The sequence below is a fragment of the Odontesthes bonariensis genome, chromosome 17 (genome assembly GCF_027942865.1).
Source record: "Odontesthes bonariensis isolate fOdoBon6 chromosome 17, fOdoBon6.hap1, whole genome shotgun sequence".
Classification (NCBI taxonomy): domain Eukaryota; kingdom Metazoa; phylum Chordata; class Actinopteri; order Atheriniformes; family Atherinopsidae; genus Odontesthes; species Odontesthes bonariensis.
Window position 1 is genome coordinate 37388752 of NC_134522.1, and position 22612 is coordinate 37411363.

Sequence of the window (22612 nt, forward strand, 5' to 3'; positions counted from 1 at the left end):
GATTTTTCTCTTGTTTTCTGTACATGTGTGTTTGCAGAAGTATCCCAGGCAGCTCAGCTCAGGGAAAACCTGGGGATGTTGGTTTGGATACCCAGCAGTTGCCTCAACCAGACTCAGTGTAAGAAACAACTGATTCATCTGTTGTCATATTAAATCTAAAAACCTTTTGAACCAGCACAAAGCTGCAGTTTGATGTTTTAGAGGCTGATACTGTGTTTTCTTTTAGTGGATGAGTACATCTCCATTGCCAAAGAGAAACATGGCTACAACATGGAGCAGGTAAATGTTTACACCGAACAGCTGTTTGCCTGACTCACTGCAGCTCAAAAGATTTGTCTTTAAACTCAAACTGCAAACAGATTATTGCAATAACTCGATGTTTGATAATGAGTTGGTCATTTTCTGAAAAGGTCATAATATCAGATACCAGTGGTGAGTGGTGGCGCTGGCACAGCTGGCCGCCTGCAGAAGCAGCTCCCGTCGTGTTTGTTAATCTTTGTTCTTTTTTCTTTTGTTAACTTAGTTTAATTCTAGTAGTAATAACACAAACAATCAGCAAAGCTTTACACAATGGCTGGACGAGGTTTGGTCGCTGTTCTTCGCGTTCTTTTGTTACTTTTTCTACTCTTTGTAACGGAGAACCTGGCCGAACGGAGCAGCGGCATTGTGTACACGCGTGAACAGCTGATTGCGCTGTGTGGGCCTGTGCTGTTGCCCGGAGACAGGCCTGTGATCCCAGAGGAGATACGGAGGAGACGCCGGGGTTGCAGGTCTGGAGTTAAACGGAGGGTGAAGAGGAGACGGCACAAACCAGCGGTACCAGCGGTTATTTTGGGGAACGTGAGGTCTTTGGGAAATAAGACGGACGAGCTCACGGCGCTAGTGAGGACCCAGAGGGAGTACAGGGAGTGCAGCATCTTCTGCTTCACGGAAACTTGGCTGCACTCGCTCATTCCGGACCACAGCGTGGAGGTACCTGGATTTTCCTTGGTGCGGGGGGACAGAGACTTTTCCAAGAGTCGGAAGAAGAAGGGTGGTGGGATTGCACTTTATGTGAGTGAGAGGTGGTGTAACCCTGGTCATGTGAACGTGAAGGAACTGATCTGTACCCCAGACATTGAACTTCTGGCTGTGGGAATGCGTCCGTATTATTTACCGAGGGAGTTTACGTCCGCCATCATGGTTTCTGTTTACATCCCCCCATCAGCTGATGCAGCGGCGGCCTGTGACGTCATCAGCTCGACCGCTGCCAAACTCCAGACTCAACACCCGGACGCTTTCATGATTATCACAGGGGACTTTAACCATGCCTCACTAGACAAAACTCTAAACAACTTCCAGCAGTATGTTGACTGTCCCACCAGGGAAAACAAAACGCTTGATCTCCTGTATGCAAATGCCAAGGATGCATACTGCGCCACAGCCCTTCCCCCCCTTGGCAGGTCTGACCACAACTTGGTCAGGATGACTCCCAGGTATGTCCCTCTTGTGAGTAGGCAGCCCGTGCGCACCAGGACAGTGAGGAGGTGTACACAGGAGGCGGCTGAGGCACTGCAGGACTGCTTTGGGTCAACAGACTGGGATGCACTCTGTGAGCCTCATGGGGAGGACATAGACAATATGACTGACTGCATCACAGACTACATCAGATTCTGTGAGGACACCGTCACGCCAGCCCGGACCGTGCGCTGCTTCTCCAACAATAAACCCTGGATTACCAGTGAGCTGAAGGCACTTCTAAACAGAAAGAAGATGGCTTTCAGGTCTGGAGACAGAGAGGAGCAGAGGAGAGTGCAGCGGGAACTCAAAGAGACACTGAGGACATGCAGGGACAACTACAGGAGGAAGCTTGAGTCCAAACTCGAGCAGAACTGTGTGAGAGATGTGTGGACTGGAATGAAACACATAACTGGGATGAAGGGGAAGGACACGCAGACATCAGGGAGCCTGGACAGGGCAAACCAGTTTAACCAGTTTTTTAACAGGTTTAGCTCATCTCCTGCCACCCCCCTGTCACCCCCATCCCCCCACACATCCACACTGTCCCAAGTTGCTCAACACACCTACCGGCATTCTCCTGCACGACACCTCTCCATCTGCCCCTCTCCCCCCCTCCCCCTCCTCCCCCTCCCCCCTCTCCTCCTCCCCCCTCACCTCCTCCCCCTCCTCCACTGCGGACAACAACACCAGCCCCCAGCTAACGGTGACTACAGGCCAGGTTAAGAGGCAGCTGGATAGACTACACCAGAGGAAGGCTGCAGGCCCTGACGGCATCACACCATGGATCCTGAGGACCTGTGCCAGCCAGCTGTCTCCTGTACTCGTACATCTGTACAACCTGAGCTTGAGTCAGGAGAGAGTCCCGTTGCTGTGGAAGACGTCACACGTGGTTCCTGTCCCCAAGAAGTCGAGGCCATCTGACCCAGAGGACTACAGACCGGTCGCTCTCACATCTCATGTGATGAAGGTCATGGAGAGACTGGTCCTAGCCCAGCTGAGGCCTCAGGTGAGGACGTTTCTAGACCCCCTACAATTTGCCTACCAGCCCCACTTGGGAGTTGATGATGCTGTCATCTTCCTGCTGCAACGAGCCCACATGCACCTGGATGGTGGAGGAGACACTGTGAGAATCACATTCTTTGATTTCTCGAGTGCCTTCAACACCATCCAGCCCCGGCTACTGGGTGAGAAGCTGCGGGGGATGGGTGTCCACAACTCAGTGATCTCCTGGGTTACTGACTACCTGACAGGTCGGCCACAGTCTGTCCGTCTGGGCAGTGTCCTGTCTGATGTGGTGGTCAGTGACGTAGGAGCTCCACAGGGAACCGTGCTTTCTCCTTTTCTCTTCACCTTGTACACCACTGATCTCCAGTACAACTCTGAGTCATGTCACCTACAGAAGTTTTCTGATGACTCAGCTGTTGTCGGGTGTATAAGAGATGGAGAGGAGGGGGAGTACAGGACACTGGTGGACAACTTTGTGGAGTGGTCTGAACAGAATCACCTGAGGCTGAACGTCAGCAAGACCAGAGAGATGGTGATTGACTTCAGGAGGAAGAAGAAGACGCCTTCACAGCCGCTGAAGATCAAGGGGGAGGTGGTGGAAGAGGTTGAGGACTACAAATACCTGGGAGTGGTGATCGGCAACAGACTGGACTGGGCATCCAACACTGACGCTGTGTGCAAGAAGGGGATGAGCAGACTTTATTTCTTAAGGAAGCTGAGATCCTTCAATGTGTGCAGCAGGATGTTGGAGACCTTCTACAACAGTGTTGTTGCCGGTGCCATCTTCTTTGCTGCTGTGTGTTGGGGAAGCAGCATCAGAGCCAGCGACTCTAACAGGCTAGACAAAATCATAAGGAAAGCTGGCTCTGTACTCGGACAAAAATTAGAGTCACTGGAAACCGTGGTGGAGAGGAGGACACGGAAGAAGCTGTTATCCATCATGGACAACAAACAGCACCCTCTCCACCACACAGTGGACAGACAGCGGAGCACCTTCTCACACAGACTGCTTCAGCTCCGCTGTCGAAGGGACAGATACAGGAAATCTTTCCTGCCACATGCCATCACCCTGTACAATAACAGTTAGTGTCATTATGGTATCTCAATACCATAACTGCATAACCGCACAACTGCATTGTTGCACTTTGATGTACATATATTTTTATTCATTTATTTTATAATTTATTTTATTTTATTTTATTTTATTTTATTATATTTCTATTCTTATTCTTATTCTTATTCTTATTTTTACTGTCTGTACGCTGCTAATGCAAAATAATTTCCCAGCTGGGATGAATAAAGTAGTTCTATTCTATTCTATTCTATATACCACAGAGAAAGACATTCATTACATATCTTTAATTATTCTTCACATAGATGGCATATTCCTTTCATACATACTCACATATCTATTGAGTTTGGGTTCATATGAGATGAAGTGTCTTTTGAATGGAATATATCATCCAACTCAGTGAGGTAACACCGCATGATTCTCTGAATATAAAAATGGAAACCTTGGAACTAAATGTGGCATTAGAAAATGCATGTCTCCTGAAATTAAGAAAAGTGAAAAATATTTTTAAATGAAACTTTCTAATATTTTCTACATTTTCTAAAGAATTTTAATGATTTATTCCCATGTGAGTGGAAGAAAATGTATCGTGTGTTTTGATGTTTTAAGGAGATCAGCTCTCAGATTATTTGGAACAAATACTGAGTGATGGTGTTTAGTGGCAGGTTGGTTGGAACAGACCTCAGACAAACAGAAGCCTCTCAGATCACACTGTTGGTGTTGGTGATAGACTTTCATTTCTGTTTGCTTTTGGTTGCTTTCACCTATTTCACACTCAGTGATGGCTTCTCAGATATTTTTTCAGCAATTTTTGTTATGACAAAGGTTCAATAGGTAATTTATAGGTAGCTAGATAACTGTCAAGCACTCCGTCAGTTAACGCGCTATAAGATAGACCCTCCAGAAAAACGCGGGCATAAATCCTTGATTACGCGGGCTAAAATCCTTGATCTTGCGGGCTAAAATCCTGGATTTTGTGATTGAATATGCTGGTTTTTTAATGATTTTATGCCGTGAAATTGCGAAAAGTTGCGGAAACTTGCGAATTATGCAAAAAGTTGTGAATTATGCAAAGTTGCAAAATATGCTGCTACTGAATGAAAAAGAGTCATTTTAAAGAAGACCTATGATAAACAAGCATACTGGAACCAGGTTACTTCACAGAAGGTTTTTTTATTTTAACAACTTGAGCAGTTTCACAGTACATACACATGCGCGCGTACACACACACACTTCTCGGTCTCATTCTGTTTAATTTATTCTTTATTTGGCCAATTTCAAGCTTGTACGCTACTCACCTCGTTTCTGGTAGCCCTCGCAAGGGTTTTGGAGGTTGATGCCTCGGTGAACGTCAGCTGTCTGGCTTTGGCTTTCCTTTCCGCAGCTGCAGAAAGCATTTTCAAATGTTTCGCGCTGGTAAAGTGGCACGTCACCCACGATTTTCTTTTATGCTCCAACACACAGTTGCACGGGGTGCAGAATAGTTTCCCCCCGCTTTCGTGCAAGACATCGGGGTACTGGTTTGCCCGGTCTTTGGCAGTAATGTGCGTCGGTAGGTGAGATCGATTAGCTTTTTTCATTTTGTCTCTCGTTAATTTTCTCTACGCTACGGTGCTATTTTCCTTGTGTGTGTCGGTGGCAATGACGTCGCAAGCCGTGAGTCGCCAGTTAATTTGGTTCATTTAGACATTTTTTTCTCTTCTCAACTTTATGCAGAAAAGTGCGGAGATTGTGAAATCAAGCGAGTCCTGCATATTTTGCGCGGAAAATGTGATTATTGCGTTGAATATGCGGCTTTTTTAAAAAATATTGACCCCCGCATAATCAGCGGTATTTTGCTGATTTTGCAATAAAATCAGCGATCGCAAAATCGCGTTTTTCTGGAGGGCCTAATAAGATGTCCCTTTAGCTCACATACTGTTTGAAATGAATATGGGTATGATCATCAATCAGTTTACCATGAAATTCCTTTGATTATGGAGAGATAAATGCTTCATGACCAAATGTAATGGAAGAACAGAATAATTAATGTACAGCATTTACAGATCTTGATTGTAAACGAGATGAGATTAAGTGGAGTAACAACAGTGAACTCCGTGCTCTGTGGCGGTCGGCTAACTTCACTCAGAGTTTGATACTTCTAGTTTTGTGGAACATGGCAGGATATTTATCAAATTTTGACGATGTGGACGACAACTTTGAGTAAGATGGACGTCCTTACTGGAGTAAATAAGCTGTGCTGCAGCGGCGCGTCGATGAAGTCATCCCACTAAACACGTGTGTAGAAAGCCCCCTATAAGCCCCCCGATAGCTCCAGATAACAACAACACGGCAGCTCTGAGCTAACAGTGCAATAATACGCATTCAATCATTCATTGGTCTTAAAGTATTGGTGAAATAAAGACAGATAATGCCTTATTTAGAGGCTGTATTGTCTCTGCTCTGTTCTCTCCCGTTATATGGATTTACGCCGATCTAAATATCTTCCGAAGGACGTTAACTTTCACCAAACTGTTATCGGTGAGTAGATGAAGGTATTTTATGCCAGAAATAAGGTCCAGGTTTAAAAAAAAACAAAACAAAAAAACTAACTTCCCCTTTAAGAATAGCATTAGGATGAAAAGATTCATGTAAAAAAAAAATCAACAAGTGATTTTGTGAGTGTGAGCGACGTGTCTCTAAACTACAATACGAAAAGCATGACCAGTGCATAGAGACTTTCCTGGCCCATTGCAGTTTTCAGCAACATCTTGATTCTCTTTAAACATTGAGAAACACCTCTCAGCTTCAGCTGCTGTCATGGGAGCGATTATGAGGATATTCAACAGAGCCACAGTCTGTAGGTTGTATCTCATTAGAACCTGATGCAGTGCCAATGCACCACAGCAGCCCTTGAATTCACTATTCTGCTTGATAAGAGATAGTTCTGTCTTGAGCTTTGCCTTGTACAGCATGGGGTATGCCCTCACAGTGGCATTCAGCACCTCAATGGAAAATGTACGTTAGTGCTGCTCAAACATCTCTGCTTGTGGGACTGTGGAACTCACAAGGTGGTCAGTAAAGGAGAGCCTTTCTCTGGTGTGGGCCAGGATTGGGTCCCAGTCCTCTTTATACATCTTCTGCTTCTCCCTACACACTTCTTAGTCTGGTGGTTCTTGTCGCTTCTTGCTGTTGAGATGAGTCCCTGAGGGGAGACCAACAATATCTGTTAGTGCATCAAAATATCAGTGAAAAAATGAAGAAATTCTAAGAAAATCCACCTTCCAAACACTAATACAGCTCTCCTTCATACATGTTATTGTGACCAGGTTCTCTACTGAGAAGGATTGTACAATATCTGATCTTATCTTACTGCCTGCACACTGCTTGTGAAGCTCTCGGGGGCATGTTTGATGAAGACTGCACTGATGTTCTTCTTCTGCAGCTGCTGGTACAGCATGTCGGTGTGAGGTATGATTTTAGGAAACGGCGACAGAAAAAACTGGAAGTCATCATCCTGCGACATCCTCAGTGTGGCGCTGTCAAAAAACCAGATCATCTGACATTGTATGAGCTCATCTAGGTTCTCATACACAGTGTTGATGGTTCTGCTGTTAGAGTTCCATCATGTGGGTGAAGCTCTTGGCAACCTTCATGCAACAATCTGGTCAGGAATGCTGGTGCATTTGGGTGACCGGGTAGGAAAAAAACTGGAGCTTACGGAGATGTTTTCAGACCCAAAAAAACAGAAGCCAGGTGATGTTTACCAAGAACTTCCAAACTGTAAAATAGCATTAATAATACCTGCTAAACTAAGTCAGTCGTTACTGTTGGGCCAGATAGTGGTGTGTAGTAGAAATGTAGCATAAAATTGACTTCTAACGCTTATAATAACAGGCTGAGAAATGCTGGTCACATGACCTCCATTGTTGGGGCTATACAAAGCATTCTCACCCACCTCCCTCTCCCCCATGTCAGGCTCTGGGGATGCTCTTCTGGCACAAACACAACATTGAGAAATCTCTGGCTGACCTGCCGAACTTCACTCCATTTCCTGATGAGTGGACTGTGGAGGACCGAGTCTTGTTCGAACAGGCCTTCAGCTTCCATGGCAAGAGCTTCCACCGCATCCAGCAGATGGTACTAGTACAACCACTCAATCCTGACCAGTATAACCAGTGTATCCAGTGACTCATTAGACTGTCTGTACGTAGTTACCTGATAAGTCGATGGCCAGTCTGGTTCGTTTTTACTACTCCTGGAAGAAAAGTCGTAGTAAAACCAGTCTGATGGACCGACAGACTCGAAAAAATAAGCGAGAGAGAGGTGACAGGTGAGTTAAAACCTGCACAGGTAACACAGCAGCACAGGTGTGAACTGCCATATTAAGTCTGATTGATTGATAAGACACAGCAAACTTTGTTTGAGCAGTGATGGTGAAGTCGAGGATGCAAATGGAAATCCTCCCAGTGACTCAGAGTTTGACACAAATAAAGTCGAGAAGAAGGAGGTAAACTGCTCTTCACTATTTAAAGACTATTGTTTTGTTGACTTTTATGGACTCAAGTTTGACTTCCTTTAATGTCTCACTGGTTTCAGGTGAACTCTGGATCAGAGAGGTCAGAGGTGAAACCAGCTTCTGTTCTAAAGGTAAGAACACTGTAACCTCTTCCATAAAGCAATCACACAAAATAAATCGGGCTAATTTCAATGAAAGAGACCCCTGGTCCAGCACAGTTCCTGTCATACTGACCTGACAGTAAAAAAGTGAGTGAATGAAACCTTGGTCCAAATCCAAACTCACTGAACTCATCAACCTGGTGGACTTAACAATATTAAGTTCACAAGATGTAACCAGCTGCCGTTTAAAGAAGAAGGAAGTCTAAGTACTGAGGTAAACCTACACACCCTGACCAGTAACCGGTCATGGTCAGAACTTTTCCCTGGAGGACTGACAATGTCTCTACTCGTTAGGGCTGTGCGATATAACGATAGCTATCAAGGAATAACTTTAGGGTCGATATACTTTTCAATAGATTATATTCGTCCCTCTTTTGAAAGACAATACGAAAAGCCAATGACAACGAGTGCCGCGTTGAACCAATCATGTGGCTGGAATAGAGCCATGCCAGCAGCTAGTCGTGGCGTGTTTGTTTGTGCTGCTGCAGCCGTATAAAAAAAGAAAACGAGTGCTCCCACTGAAGAAACGACGGAAGACACGGCCCAAAGCGTAAGGGATGACATAGTTGATAAGAAGCGCCCGAAAAGTTCGGTGGTGTGGAGGGATTTTGGTTTTTTGAAGTCTGACACGAAACAGAGTAGCAAATTATGTCGGGAAACATGTTCCGACAAAGTCGAGGAATACAGCTAATCTTTTTTATCGCCTGAAGCAGCGGAACAAGTGCTAATCTTCCCCCATTAACAACGCCTGTGCAGCAGCAACAGAATTCAATTTTTCGATTCAATTCATTTTTATTTATATAGCGCCAAATACAACAAATGTCATCTCAAGGCACTTAGATAGTAAGTCCAATTCAAGCCAATTGGAATTCAATTAATTAATAATAATCATAATTCATAAAATAATCCAATTCGTTCATATAGAGCCAATTCAAAAACTTTTTGTTTTTCGGTCCAATCTCCCGGCCTGAGCGTGCCTGAGGCGACTGTGGAGAGAAACGACTCCCTTTTAACGGGAAGAAACCTCTGGCAGAACCAGACTCAGGAAGGGTGGCCATCCGCCTCGACCAGCTGGGGTTTGAGAAGACAGAAGGGGGGGGGGGGGAGGGGGAGGGGGGCAGGGGGCCACCGCGACGGCGGCACTGTAACACCATTCAAAGGATATCTGTTGGAACAGGGAAACACGAGTTAATGACCATAATAATATCACATATACATAAAGAGAGTAAAGTGAGGAAAGGTGTGTCAGATGAGGCCCCCCAGCAGTCTAGGCCTATAGCAGCTTAACTATGGGATGTTTCAGGATCACCTGAGCCATCCCTAACTATAAGCTTTATCAAAAAGGAAAGTTTTAAGCCTGGTCTTAAAAGTGGAAAGGGTGTCTGCTTCCCGGACATTTACTGGCAGCTTATTCCACAATAGAGGGGCCTGATAACTGAAGGCTCTGCCTCCCATTCTACTTTTAGAAACTCTGGGAACCTCAAGTAAACCTGCAGTTTGGGAACGAAGTGCTCTGTTAGGAAAATATCTTACAATGAGATCTTTAAAATATGATGGAGCTCGGTCATTAAGAGCTTTATATGTAAGGAGAAGAATCTTAAATTCTATTCTGAATTTAACAGGGAGCCAATGAAGAGAAGCTAAAACTGGAGAAATATGATCTCTCCTGTTAGTTCTCGTCAAAACTCTGGCTGCAGCATTTTGGATCAACTGGAGGCTTTTCAGAGAATATGTGGGACAGCCCAATAATAAAGAATTACAGTAGTCCAATCTTGAAGTAACAAATGCATGAATTAGTTTTTCTGCATCACTCTGAGACAAGATGTTCCTGATTTTAACAATATTACGAAGGTGAAAGAAGGCAGTCCTAGAAACCTGTTTTATATGCGAGTCAAATGATAAGTTCTGGTCAAAAATAACTCCAAGGTTCCTCACTGTAGAACTAGAAGCCAAGGAAATACCATCTAGAGTAACTATATAGCTAGACAATTTCTCCCTGAAACGCTCAGGTCCAAAGATAACGACTTCAGTTTTGTCTGAATTTAGCAGCAGACAGTTCTGAGTCATCCAGGTCTTTATGTCTTTAAGACATGCTTGTAGTCTGACCAACCTATTGGGTTCATCTGGTTATATAGATAAGTACAGCTGAGTATCATCAGCATAGCAATGGAAATTTATGCCATGCTGTCTAATAATGTTACCTAATGGAAGCATGTATAAAGTAAAAAGAATCGGTCCAAGCACAGAACCCTGGGGAACTCCATGACTTACTCTGGTGTGTGAGGAAGATTCTTCATTTACAAGAACAAACTGAAATCTATCAGATAAATATGATTTAAACCAGCCTAATGCAGTTCCTTTAATCCCAATAACATGTTCAAGTCTGTGTAATAAGATACTGTGATCGACCGTATCAAATGCAGCACTGAGATCCAACAGGACAAGCACAGACACAAGTCCGCTATCAGAGGCTAAGAGGAAATCATTGGTAACTTTCAGCAGTGCAGTTTCTGTGCTATGATGCACTCTGAATCCTGACTGAAACTCTTCAAACAGATTATTTCTGTGTAAATGATCACAAAGCTGAGCTGCAACTATTTTTTCAAGAACTTTAGACATAAAAGGGAGATTGGATATAGGTCTATAATGAGCCAACACTTCTGAATCAAGAGTAGGTTTTTTAAGTAAAGGTTTAATTACAGCAACCTTAAAAGTCTGAGGTACATATCCTGTCAACAAAGACAGATTGATCAAATCCAATATGGAAGTGTCAATTATTGGGAAAACCTCCTTGAACAGTCTGGTTGGGATTGGGTCTAAAACACAAGTTGATGGTTTAGAAGAGACTATTGCTGTTGTTAGATCAGAGAGATCAACTGGGCAGAAGCCGTCTAAATACAAATCAGGTTCTAAAGATACTTCTAAAGCTGCTGTACTTGATGATACATCACTAATAATAGTGGGAAGGACTCCATCAATCTTCTCTCTGATAGAAACAATTTTATTAATAAAGAAGCTCATGAAATCATCACTGCTGAGAGTTAAAGGAATAACTGGCTCAGCAGAGCTCGGACTCTTAGTCAGACTGGCTACAGTGCTGAAAAGAAACCTGGGATTATTCTTATTCTCTTCTATCAATGATGAATAATAAGCAGTTCTAGCTTTACGAAGGGCTTTCTTATACATTGTTAAACTATCTTTCCAGACTAACTGAGACTCTTCTAAATTAGAGGAACGCCACTGTCTCTCCAGCTTTCTTGCAGTTTGCTTTAAAGCACGCAGCTGTGAATTATACCAAGGAGCCAACCTCTTCTGACTGATTACCTTCCTTTTCAGAGGGGCAACATTGTCCAGTGCTGTACGCATTGAAACTATAGTGCTGTCAACAAGAGAGTCAAGTGCTGCTGGAGTAAAGTTTAGGTAGTCGTCTAATGTCATATCTGCACATGGCAGTGAAGAAAAGGATGATGGAATTAATTCTTTAAATCTGGTTACAGCATCCTCTGATAAACACCTTCTATACGTAAATTTCTTCTCAGAAACTGTATAGTCAAGTAATGTAAACTCAAAGGTTATCAGAAAATGGTCAGATAAGACAGGGTTATGAGGGAACACTGTTAACTGTTCACTCTCAATGCCATAAGTCAGCACAAGATCAAGGGTGTGATTAAGGCAGTGAGTCGGTCTGTGTACACTCTGAGAAAATCCAATAGAGTCCAATATAGAATTAAAGTTCATATTCAGGCTGTCATTTTCAACATCTACATGAATATTAAAGTCACCCACTACAATGACTTTATCTGTACTCAGCACTAACTGGGATAAAAACTCTGAGAATTCAGACAGAAACTCAGAATAAGGGCCAGGTGGACGATACACAACAACAAACACAAGAGGTTTCTGGGATTTCCACTTTGCGTGGGAAAAACTGAGAATCAGATATTCAAAAGAGCTAAAACTAATCTTGGGTCTGGGACTGATGAGTAACCCTGATCTGAAAATAGCTGCCACTCCTCCTTCTCTGCCTGTGGTTCGAGGAACGTGAACATTTAAACAGTCAGAGGGAGTTGCTTCATTAATGCTAACATGATCCTCCTGCTGCAGCCAGGTTTCTGTAAGACAAAATATATCAATATGATGATCACAAATCAACTCATTCACTAACAGAGACTTCGAAAGGAGAGAGCTGATATTCAGCAAACCACATTTAATAGTTTGATGTTTTTGTTCAGTTAAAGTTTTTGTTTTAATAATTTCTTTTTGCACAAGAGGATTTGCTCCTTTTGTGTTAATTGATTGGGTGGGTAGCAGCAGGTGGGAAGCTGCAGAGAAGTGTGTAAGGCTGCGGCTACACGAAAACGTTTTTCACTGTAAACAATACTTTTTCTTATCGTTTCGCTGTCGCGGCCACACGGAACCGGCGTTCCCACTACCCCAAAACGATAGTTTTTGAGAACGGGTTCCAGAGTGGGAAAGTTTGAAAACGGCCTCGTTTCGTTTCCATTGTTACAGCTAAAACGTTTTTGCGTCAGTCAAACGTTGACGCTGTGAGCCAATTTTAACACTTCTCTATTGTCTCACAGCGTGGCGTGACACAGTGGCGTGTGTACTGCATCGTTTCATCGTTTTCATCCGTTTTCGTCTGGACCTGAGTCTTTACAGCAGCGCGTTGCCGTGTGGTCGCAAGAATTTTCGTACCCGTTTTAAAAAAAAACCTCGTTTCGTTTTCGTGTAGCCGTAGCCTAAGACTACAACTCTGCATCCTGGTCTGAGCCCTGGGTTGTCATGTTTTAGGGTGGCAAATAAATTCATCCATATTTCTAGAAATGAGAGCTGCTCCTTCCAAAGTGGGATGGATGCCGTCTCTCCTCATCAGACCAGGTTTTCTCCAGAAAGATTGCCAATTATCTATGTAGCCCACGTTGTTTGCTGGACACCATCTAGACAACCAGCGATTGTAGGACGACATGCGGCTAAACATGTCATCACTGGTCAGATTTGGCAGGGGTCCAGAGAAAACTACGGAGTCCGACATTGTTTTGGCAAAATTACACACCGATGCAACATTAATTTTAGTGACCTCCGATTGGCGTAACCGGGTGTCATTAACGCCGACGTGAATAACTATTTTACCATATTTACGTTTATCCTTAGCCAGCAGTTTTAAATAGGATTCTATGTCGCCCGCTCTGGCCCCTGGAATGCATTTGACTATGGCCGCTGGTGTCTCTAATGCCACGTTTCTGACTATAGAGCTGCCAGTTACCAGGGTTTTGTCCTCAGCGGGTGTGTCGCTGAGTGGGGAAAATCTGTTTGAAGCGTGGACAGGTCGATGGTGAACAACGGGCTTGACTTTAGAGCTATGCCTCTTCCTGACAGTCACCCAGCCACGATGTAATCCTGGCTGCTCAGGTTCTGCTAGGGGGAGGCTAATGGAGCTAGCTACGCTAGGTGGCTCCACACTGGCAAAAGGGGCCTGGCTCGCTATCGGTTGATTTTCAACAGTGCAGAGCCGAGCTTCCAATTCAGATAACCTCGCCTCCAAAACTACAAAAAGACTACATTTGTTACATGTACCATTATCGCTAAAGGAGGCAGAGGAGTAACTAAACATCTGACACACGGAGCAGGTGAAAGCAGGAGAAGGAGGAAGAGAACCGGTAGCCATGCTACGCTAGAGAACCAGACACACCGTTAAAAAGTGAAAATAAAGATCTGTAGGAGTGTGTTAGAACAGAACGGTAAGCTATAGAGTTTAACTATGCAAAATTGTGTAAGTTATAGATCGAAATAAAGTGATTATCAGTGCTCCAAGCGGAGCAAGAAATTCCACAGTGCACAAGCAAGGTAACAGGAAGTGATGCAACACGTCTTACCGCAAAGCGTTAAGAAGACCACAGAGTCTACTTTATCCAGCGCCGTATGACAAAGAATCTGAGACGCACTGTGATATTACCAATGGTGTAGCTTATTGTACTGTAAAAGGCATGCTACCAATAAGCACAGTGGAAAATAAGGCGTTCAAGTGGATGCTAAAAGTTATGGACCCGATATATATCGATATCGACTGATATAAAAGAAAATATCGTGATATGACTTTTCCCCATATCGCCCAGCCCTACCTGCTCCCTGTAACCACAGCAACAAGCCAGCTAAGTTGCTCTGTGATAAATAAACTCAGTAACAGATCCACATTTTCATTACTTACTTGCCAGTCTTCACTCATTGTTCTCCATACTTGCTCATTTTCACTCACTCTGTGACATAGAAATAATCTCAATGCTGATTGGCTGTTGCAACATAACGTTACATGAATTGTTCGCTTAAGTTGAAAGTGTTTGCTTCCACTTTTCCCACCTATGCTGGTGGGAAAAGAAAAAAGAACACAAACGTATCAAAAAGCACCCCCAGGAATGCTAAGGGTGTAAATGTTAACTGATATGAACTGGACCCTGAACTCACAAAGTTAAAATTTCATTGGCACACAGACAAATGCAGCAAATATAAAATGTCAGAAAATGCTCTTTGGCCCTGTTCTGCCATTATAATCTGTGAAGAAAGTTTTGCACAGATTCTACACAGCCAAAGCAAGACTGTCAAATAAATGTCCTGCTTCTATCCAAGATGGCACTGAGGGCGGCTGTATCGGTTTGTTGGTGTGCGTTGTTTTACTTTGTTATGTTCACCTGTTTTTTGCGACGGTACCTGGAACTCTTTCACCAGATAAACATCAGGGTAACATCAGCAGAGGATTTATTTCCTACTTTTCTTCTCCCTACACTGGAAATTTTGGTCAACGGTGCACTCGTCATCTGTACTCTGGGAATCTCCAACAGCAGTTCTCAGCCAACGACTCTGCTTCTGTCTGGCTCAGCAAAGTGCTGTAAGGGCTCAAGCTGATCACCAACTACGAGTCTGAAGCCCCCCACTCCTTAAACGACCAACGCCTAGCCAACGACCTGAATGAGTTATACAGTTGCTTATAGACAAAGGGACAGTCCTGAAACCATCCCCCACGACACCGCTCAACAGCTTCAGTTTACCACCTCCACCAACCTCAGCAGCAACCTGGACACCTCCACCAATGCCCACCTTAAAGGAATGAAGGAGTTTCTTAGAAGAAATTGGACAAAAATCAGCCAAGCATTAATTAAGTACAGTGGTAGCAGTGGTTGATCTGAACACTCATCTGGTAAGATGTTAAAAAACATGTTCACTACATTGCTTTTTCCTAAAGGATTGCCTCATGCACTGATCACCTTCTGGCACTAGGGCTACAAGACTTAGTTGTAACAAGCTAATTTACTGACAGATTGAGGGCAAGCATCCTTCATTTGGTTCTCATGGTAAGAAAACTATGTCGAGGACTGACGAATAGATAATAGAAAACAAACAACAATAATGAATGAATAATAAAGATGATGATGTTGTGGAAAAAATGCTTTTTAAAAAAGAGAAAATGCTGTATGGCGGGACGAGCCCTTAGGGGGTCTGGGCAGCAGGTTTGGAGTTATCCAGGTCAACCCAGCAATTTTGATACCTACGTATTCAGATTTGATGATTTATCTTATAACTATTATTTCTGACTTTTTGATTAATCTGTTCTCAAATTGGGATGCTGATGTATTTCACTATTCCTAATGTGTTTACTTTGTAATCTAGTGCAGACATGTTTATACAGATTTTTATTTGTTTGTTTTGTTGATGATCTATATGTTAGGTGCTGGACTATCTTTGAATAGAAGATTCACCTGCTGCCATGTGAACAACTGAAAACATTTTGTGGAAGCTATTCATAAATCTGTATATATTTTAAACTAGTTGATGCTTTTAGGTCTTAAATCTATGTTCACTGCTCAAAAATTAAAGGGAACACCTAAACAACACAATGTAACTCCAGGTCAATCCCTCTTCTGTGAAACCAACCTGTCCAGTTAGGCAGCAGCACTGACTGTGGATCAAACACCTGCTGCTGTGCAAAGGGAACAGACAGCAGGTGGAAACCAGAGGCAGTTAGCAAGACCAGGAGACAGGCCGGTACCCCAGGAGACAGGCCGGTACCCCAGGAGACAGGCCGGTACCCCAGGAGACAGGCCGGTACCCCAGGAGACAGGCCGGTACCCCAGGAGACAGGCCGGTACCCCAGGAGACAGGCCGGTACACCTGGAGACAGGCCGGTACACCAGGAGACGTGGAGGGGCCGTAGGAGGGCAACAACCCAGCAGCAGGACAGCTACCTCCTCCTTTGTGGAAGGAGGAACAGGAGGAGCGCTGCCTGCAGAATGACCTCCAGCTGCCACTAACATGCATGTTTCTGCTCAAACTGTCAGAAACAGACTCCATGAGGGGGGTATGAGGGTCCGACGTCCACAGGTGGGGCTTCTGCTCACAGCCCAACATCATGCAGGGAGATTGGGATTTGCCAGAGAACACCATCGGTGATGGGGGTCAGTGATGGTGTGGGGAGGCATTTCTTTGGAGGGCCGCACAGCCCTCCATGTGCTAGCCAGAGGTACCCTGACTGCCATAGGCACTGGGATGAGGTCCTCAGACCCAGTGTGAGACCACATGCTGGTGCAGTGGGCCCTGGGTTCCTTCTGATGCAGGACAAAGCTCGGCCTCATGTGGCTGAAGCCTTTCTCCACACTTACAGGAGATTCTGTCCTGGAGATATGTTAGAGTGGATCTAATGTCTACAGTGCACATGAAGGCATGGAATTCACTAAACATGTTTACATGACAAGTTAAAAGTTTGATGACAAGTTTGTCCATCTGATCTCTGAGCTTGCAGCTGAAGCACTTCTCTAGCCTTGGCTGCACCTCCTCGCCATCTGCAGCACATCCCCACTACCACTGGATGCCAGCATTTACCAGCCTGGTGCAAGTGCATGTTTTCTCCGCACAATCCACACGCAAGGCGCGGGTGCGTGAAGAAGATAGTGCTTACACAAAAAACAATGTATCCTGCCTGGGTTTGAGCAAACATGTTACTACTTCTGGGAGTTTAATGCTCATATGGAAGACAAATTTGTTTATGTTCTGTGATCTGAGGTTGATCACAGAACATTCAAGGCAGTAACGCCCAGGCTTAGCAAAGCCCCTGGTCCAGCTGTGTAAGAATAGTGTGCACAAGATGTAAGCTTGACTACGTGCACCTGATTTGAAAAAGTCTGATTGTGTGAACTTAACTTTAACAACTGGAACCCTTAGAGATTTGTTACGTTTCTTCAAGTCAAGTGTTGGAGATGAATCCTTGCTGTATGGAACAGGTGCCTGGACGGGTCCGACTCACTGCACCTGCATCTGTGACACTTGACTTGGTTGTAAGACTGTCGGTCTGTGCCCATCTCTCACAGACGGGTAGTAGTAACGTGTATACTTGCGTGTGTCTCTGTGTACCAGCAGACGGGGAGTAAAGCGTCTCAGCGAATGAAGAAGCGTCCTCCCAGAGGAATGTTTTTGAATCAGCAGGACGTTGTTTCATTATCGTCTTCGTCTGCTCAGGGATTCATCAGACAGCTGGACTGTCAGCTGGTCTCCATCAAGAGACAGGTCTGTATTTCTTTTGGACTGTCAGCAGGTCTCCATGGAGAGAAGTCTACGTGTCTGCTCACCTGTCTACCTTTCTCTGCTTCAGATTCAGACCATCAAACAGACAAACAGTGCTCTGAAGGACAAACTTTGCCCAGGGGTCGAGGAGTTTAGGCAAGCTGAGGTAACCGTGGTAACAAAGCAGCGACATTGCAACTTGCAGGAAAGCAGCACACACTGCAAAGATCCAGCCTGAAATGACTGGTGTCGGTCACCTGAATGGAGACGGAGCTCTGTGTGGGCACTGCTGCCTGTTGGTGGTGCTGGTTGCCTTTGTTATGTTCATGGCAGGTTGATGTTGCTGATGGGGATCGTAGATGTTTCTCTGAAATGGCTGTGTTGCTGCTTTTCTTTCAGATGAATCAAAAGTACAACAATCGCTGGACCACAGAAGAGCAGCTGCTTGCTGTACAAGGTAACACCTGAACTACCTATAACCAGGTGACCTGACACCCTTTGAGGAGTGAAACCTTAATTAATTTTAATAAAACCTCCAAATCTGTGATTGGTCAGTGACTCTCCCTCCCTTGTTTATTCCTACACAGCCATCAGAAAGTATGGGAGGGACTTCCAGGCGATTTCTGATGTGATTGGAAACAAGTCGGTGGTCCAAGTGAAGAACTTCCTTGTGAACTACAGGCGGAGGTTTAACTTGGACGAAGTTCTTCAGGAGTGGGAAGCAGAACATGGAATGGAGGCAGGAGTCAGGGGAGGAGAAGAGGACAAGATGGAGGAAAAGATGGAGGTGTGTGCTGCTGAGGATGATGAGGCTGCTTCTAAGCAGAGAAAAGAGGTGAGGAGGAGTTCTCGCACTCACTACAAGTCAGGGAATAAAGGTGTATGTGGGGGTGGGGTCTCTACACCTGTACAGCTCTGTCCCTGAGGTATGTGGGCAGGGGTAGATGTAAACATCGGCCAGCTTCGTGTAACATATGAAAGTAGCTGGGACATTCAAGACGATACGCAGTGATGTACCACTAAGTGGATGGTGCTAGCCTTTCCTCTCTGCAGGACAGCAGCTGCTGACGTAGTTTTGGAACAATGTTAAATCCAATGTTTTTCACTCATTTACAGGCACGTTGAAGTATTTCAGCTCATTTTCGGGTGCTGATTGTTTCCATCACTTCACAGTATGATCCATCAGGATATCTATTCATAATTAATTTGGCTGTAATGTGGGCATATTTTGGTTCTGTCTTTTGATGAAGGGCTCTCTGGGCTCTCAGGGCTATCTTGTCCCCAAAACTTGAATATACAGAGGCTTGTAGCTTTCAGACTAACTAGTGTCAAGCCTGTACTCATCTACATTTATTCATTTAGAAGTCATTTTATTCAGAGCAACTTGCAAATGCAGTACAACATTAAAGCAGAAACTCTCGTGAACACATTAAATACTAAAGGACACAGTCCTTAGTATTAAAGTAGAACAGGTAAAGAAGTGCAAACTAAGGCCACTTTCACACCAGCTGTTTGGTATGGTGTGAAATGGACCAGAGTTTGTTCCTAAGGTTTCAGAAAAAGTTGTTTTTATACAGTTACAGTCGTTTCTTGAGGATAACTCTGTTTTTGAGAAATTCCAATCTGGGTTCAGGTCTCGTCACAGCACTGAGTCTGCACTGTTAAAGGTGCACAACGATATTGCTCTGTCTGTGGATGCCAAGTGCCCTGTTGTCTTAGTTCAACCTTTGACACGGTGGACCATGCAGTCCTCCTGTCACATCTCAGTAATTATGTTGGCTCTGCATTGAAGTGGTTTGCGTCTTACTTGTCCAGTAGAACCTTCTCCGTTATGGTTGGTGACCTTTCCTCTTCCAGTGCTCCTCTCTGCTGTGGAGTCCCTCACGGATCTATTCTTGGCCCTATCCTCTTCTCATTGTACATGCTACCACTTGGGTCAATTATAGCCAGGCACAATCTTTCTTTCCACTGTTATGCAGACGATTTACACATTTATCTACCATTGAAGCCAAATAGTAACAGTGCACAATGTTCTTTGTTTAATTGTATTGCTGATATTAAGCAATGGTTGTCCCAAAATTTTCTTCATTTAAATGATGACAAAACTGAATGCATTGTGTTTGGGGACACTATGACGGCTGGCTTTGGCACCTCGTCTTCAAAGCTTAGTTCAACCGTCGGAAATCTGGGAGTGACCTTTGATCTGAGGTTGGACAAACAAATTAACAATGTTGTCAGGACTAGTTTCTTCCAGTTGCGTCCCCTGGCCAAAGTTAAAATGTTTTTAAGTCGTCATGACCTTGAGAAAGCCATCCATGCCCTAATAAGTTCAAGGTTAGACTATTGCAATGCACTTTATGTCGGCGTCTCCCAGTCTTCTCTCAGCCGCCTTCAGCTGGTGCAGAACGCTGCTGCCCGTCTTTTAACCAACACCAACAGACGTGTGCACATCACTCCTGTTCTTAACTCCCTCCATTGGCTTCCTGTCTTTTATAGAATTGATTTTAAACTGTTAATGTTTGTTTTTAAAGCTCTTAACGGCCTCGCCCCATCGTATTTATCTGAGCTTTTAACAGTCCTGGTAGAGCTGAGGTCAACAGATCAGTTTCTGCTGGAAGTGCCCAGGTCAGAATACAAACCCTGGGGTGACCGAGCCTTTTCCCAAAGCTGCCCCCAGGCTCTGGAATAAGCCCCCCGTCCAGCTGCGTCTTATTTCTGACCTGGGCCTCTTCAAATCTAGGCTAAAAACCTACTTATTAGGGACCGAGCAGTGAAACTGCAAGGACCCTATTGTATCTGTAAGGTTCTTCTTTCTTTCTTTCTTTCTTTCTTTCTTTCTTTCTTTCTTTCTTTCTTTCTTTCTTTCTTTCTTTCTTTCTTTCTTTCTTTCTTTCTTTCTTTCTTTCTTTCTTTCTTTCTTTCTTTCTTTCTTTCTTTCTTTCTTTCTTTCTTTCTTTCTTATTCTTTGCAAAAGGTACTCGAAAACTGTTGAAATTTTGCAAGCACCACCTGCCAGTCGATGAGATGAAAGAATCTAAACTTTATATTTTTGGGAGTCGCTCATTGACTCTGTAGCGCCCCCTACGATGCTTAAAAATGGTCCCCGCATTGGGATTAGTTTCACTCTGAACGGTGTGGGCGTGGCTGGGCGGTGAAAATCGTGTGATGGCGTTTGTGATTTGAAAGCCTTATCATCATTGCAAGGTCATGAAACTTGGCACACACGTCCACCCTGTCGACCTCGTACGTATGTAAAGGGTATCGTGTGTGGGCGGAGCAAAATGGCTCAGTGGCACCCCCTAGAAAATTTCAAAATGGCCCTTGCATTGGGGTTAGTTTCACGTGGGACTACAATATTCGAGACACTCATTCATCATGCCCAGACGCACGAAAAAGTCTCTTGCCGCCATGGTCACACATCCACAGGAAGGCGGCCATTTTAGATGGAAAGTGCGTTTTTGTGCCATTTTTGACCGATTCCATGCCTTGCATATGATCGAACTTGTCCTACAGATTTAATGCTACAGACTTCAAACTTGGCCAGGTTACTCTTAAGACATGATTTGAAAGCCTTATCATCATTGCAAGGTCATGAAACTTGGCGAAACTTTTTCAAAACTTAAAGGGCGTGGCCATGGCGACGCCTCAAAGTTTGATGACTTGCCATCACTCGCCACAAAAAATTAAGTTGCTTATAACTCCCACATACATTATCCAATCTGTCCCAAACTTCATACGGTGAATGCTGGACCCAGCCTGAACGCGTACATATTATAATTGAGACATCCACCTATAGCGCCACCTGCTGGTGGTTGGAAACATCTTTTTTTCCCACACCTCTTATTTGATCAAACTACTCCTACAGATATAATGGTAACAGTTCCAAACTTGGCCAGGTTACTCTTAAGCTATGGGGGAATAAAAATCTTGAGAAATTTTTCCAAACTCTGGACAGAGTGGGCGTGGCCAGGTGGTGAAAAACGTGTGATGGCGTTTGTGGTTTGAAAGCTTTATCATCATCGCAAAGTCATGAAACTTGGCACACACGTCCATCCTGTCGACCTCGTACGTATGTAAAGGGTATCGTTTGTGGGCGGAGCAAAACGGCTCAGTTGGGCCCCCTAGAAATTTTCAGAAACGCCTCCGCATTGGGGTTATTATGTGCTTGTACGTACGCAGAGGGTATCGTGCGTGTGGGCAGAGCTGCGTGACTACGACGTTCTAGTTTAGGATTGCTTTTAATACCCAGTAGTATGATGACACTTTTATCTTATTTTATCTTAACACATTGACTCCCAAGTCACGTAAAACTACGTTTTTACTGCCCATGCGTTTGCTCCCAAATGGTAAAAATACGTTTTTACGTTTTTTTATGGATTCTGAATCTATACATTCTAATGCACATTCTGTGTGATTTTTGTAATTATGTGATGAACAGAACTGACATAGATGGCAGTCAAAAACTGGTGTCATCATCTTGACATTTTGATCAATACGCCAATGGCTTTGCGTCAACTCAAGAACAGTTTTGATAACGCTGCATTGATTGTTGTGCATTTCCGTATTTTGTCCAATCGCACGTGTCGGTTTCCAGAGGGTGGCGGTAAAGTAACATAAACAAACAACAAGAAGGAGAAGAAGACACGCGACAAGTCTAAGGAGGCGTCTTATGAACAGGTTAGCTTAGCTTAGCTTTGCAACATGCTGCGATCACGCTTGAAGGGAAAGGGAAGCCGATATCTCAGTTTGTTGTTGATTTTGGTGGATACCCGCCTTGGTTTAGCTAAGGATAGCTCGCTAATGGCGGCACCTAGAGACACGCAGTTT

At 44.3% G+C, this 22612-nt stretch overlaps 1 protein-coding gene across 3 annotated transcripts in view; it reads left to right on the forward strand.

Annotated features, from left to right (window-relative positions):
- The window catches only part of rcor1 (REST corepressor 1), a 35978-nt gene that overhangs the window by 8189 nt on the left and 5177 nt on the right, over positions 1-22612 (forward strand). Inside the window, exons 3-12 of one of the 3 annotated variants that reach the window (XM_075448629.1) lie at positions 38-118; positions 227-279; positions 7535-7696; positions 7771-7889; positions 7988-8066; positions 8156-8206; positions 17639-17788; positions 17874-17951; positions 18185-18242; positions 18373-18620. In XM_075448629.1, coding sequence (XP_075304744.1) covers positions 38-118; positions 227-279; positions 7535-7696; positions 7771-7889; positions 7988-8066; positions 8156-8206; positions 17639-17788; positions 17874-17951; positions 18185-18242; positions 18373-18620 — 1079 coding nt within the window. The remainder of the gene's footprint in view (positions 1-37; positions 119-226; positions 280-7534; positions 7697-7770; positions 7890-7987; positions 8067-8155; positions 8207-17638; positions 17789-17873; positions 17952-18184; positions 18243-18372; positions 18621-22612) is intronic. The other 2 variants (XM_075448631.1, XM_075448630.1) reach the window with 2 other exon arrangements.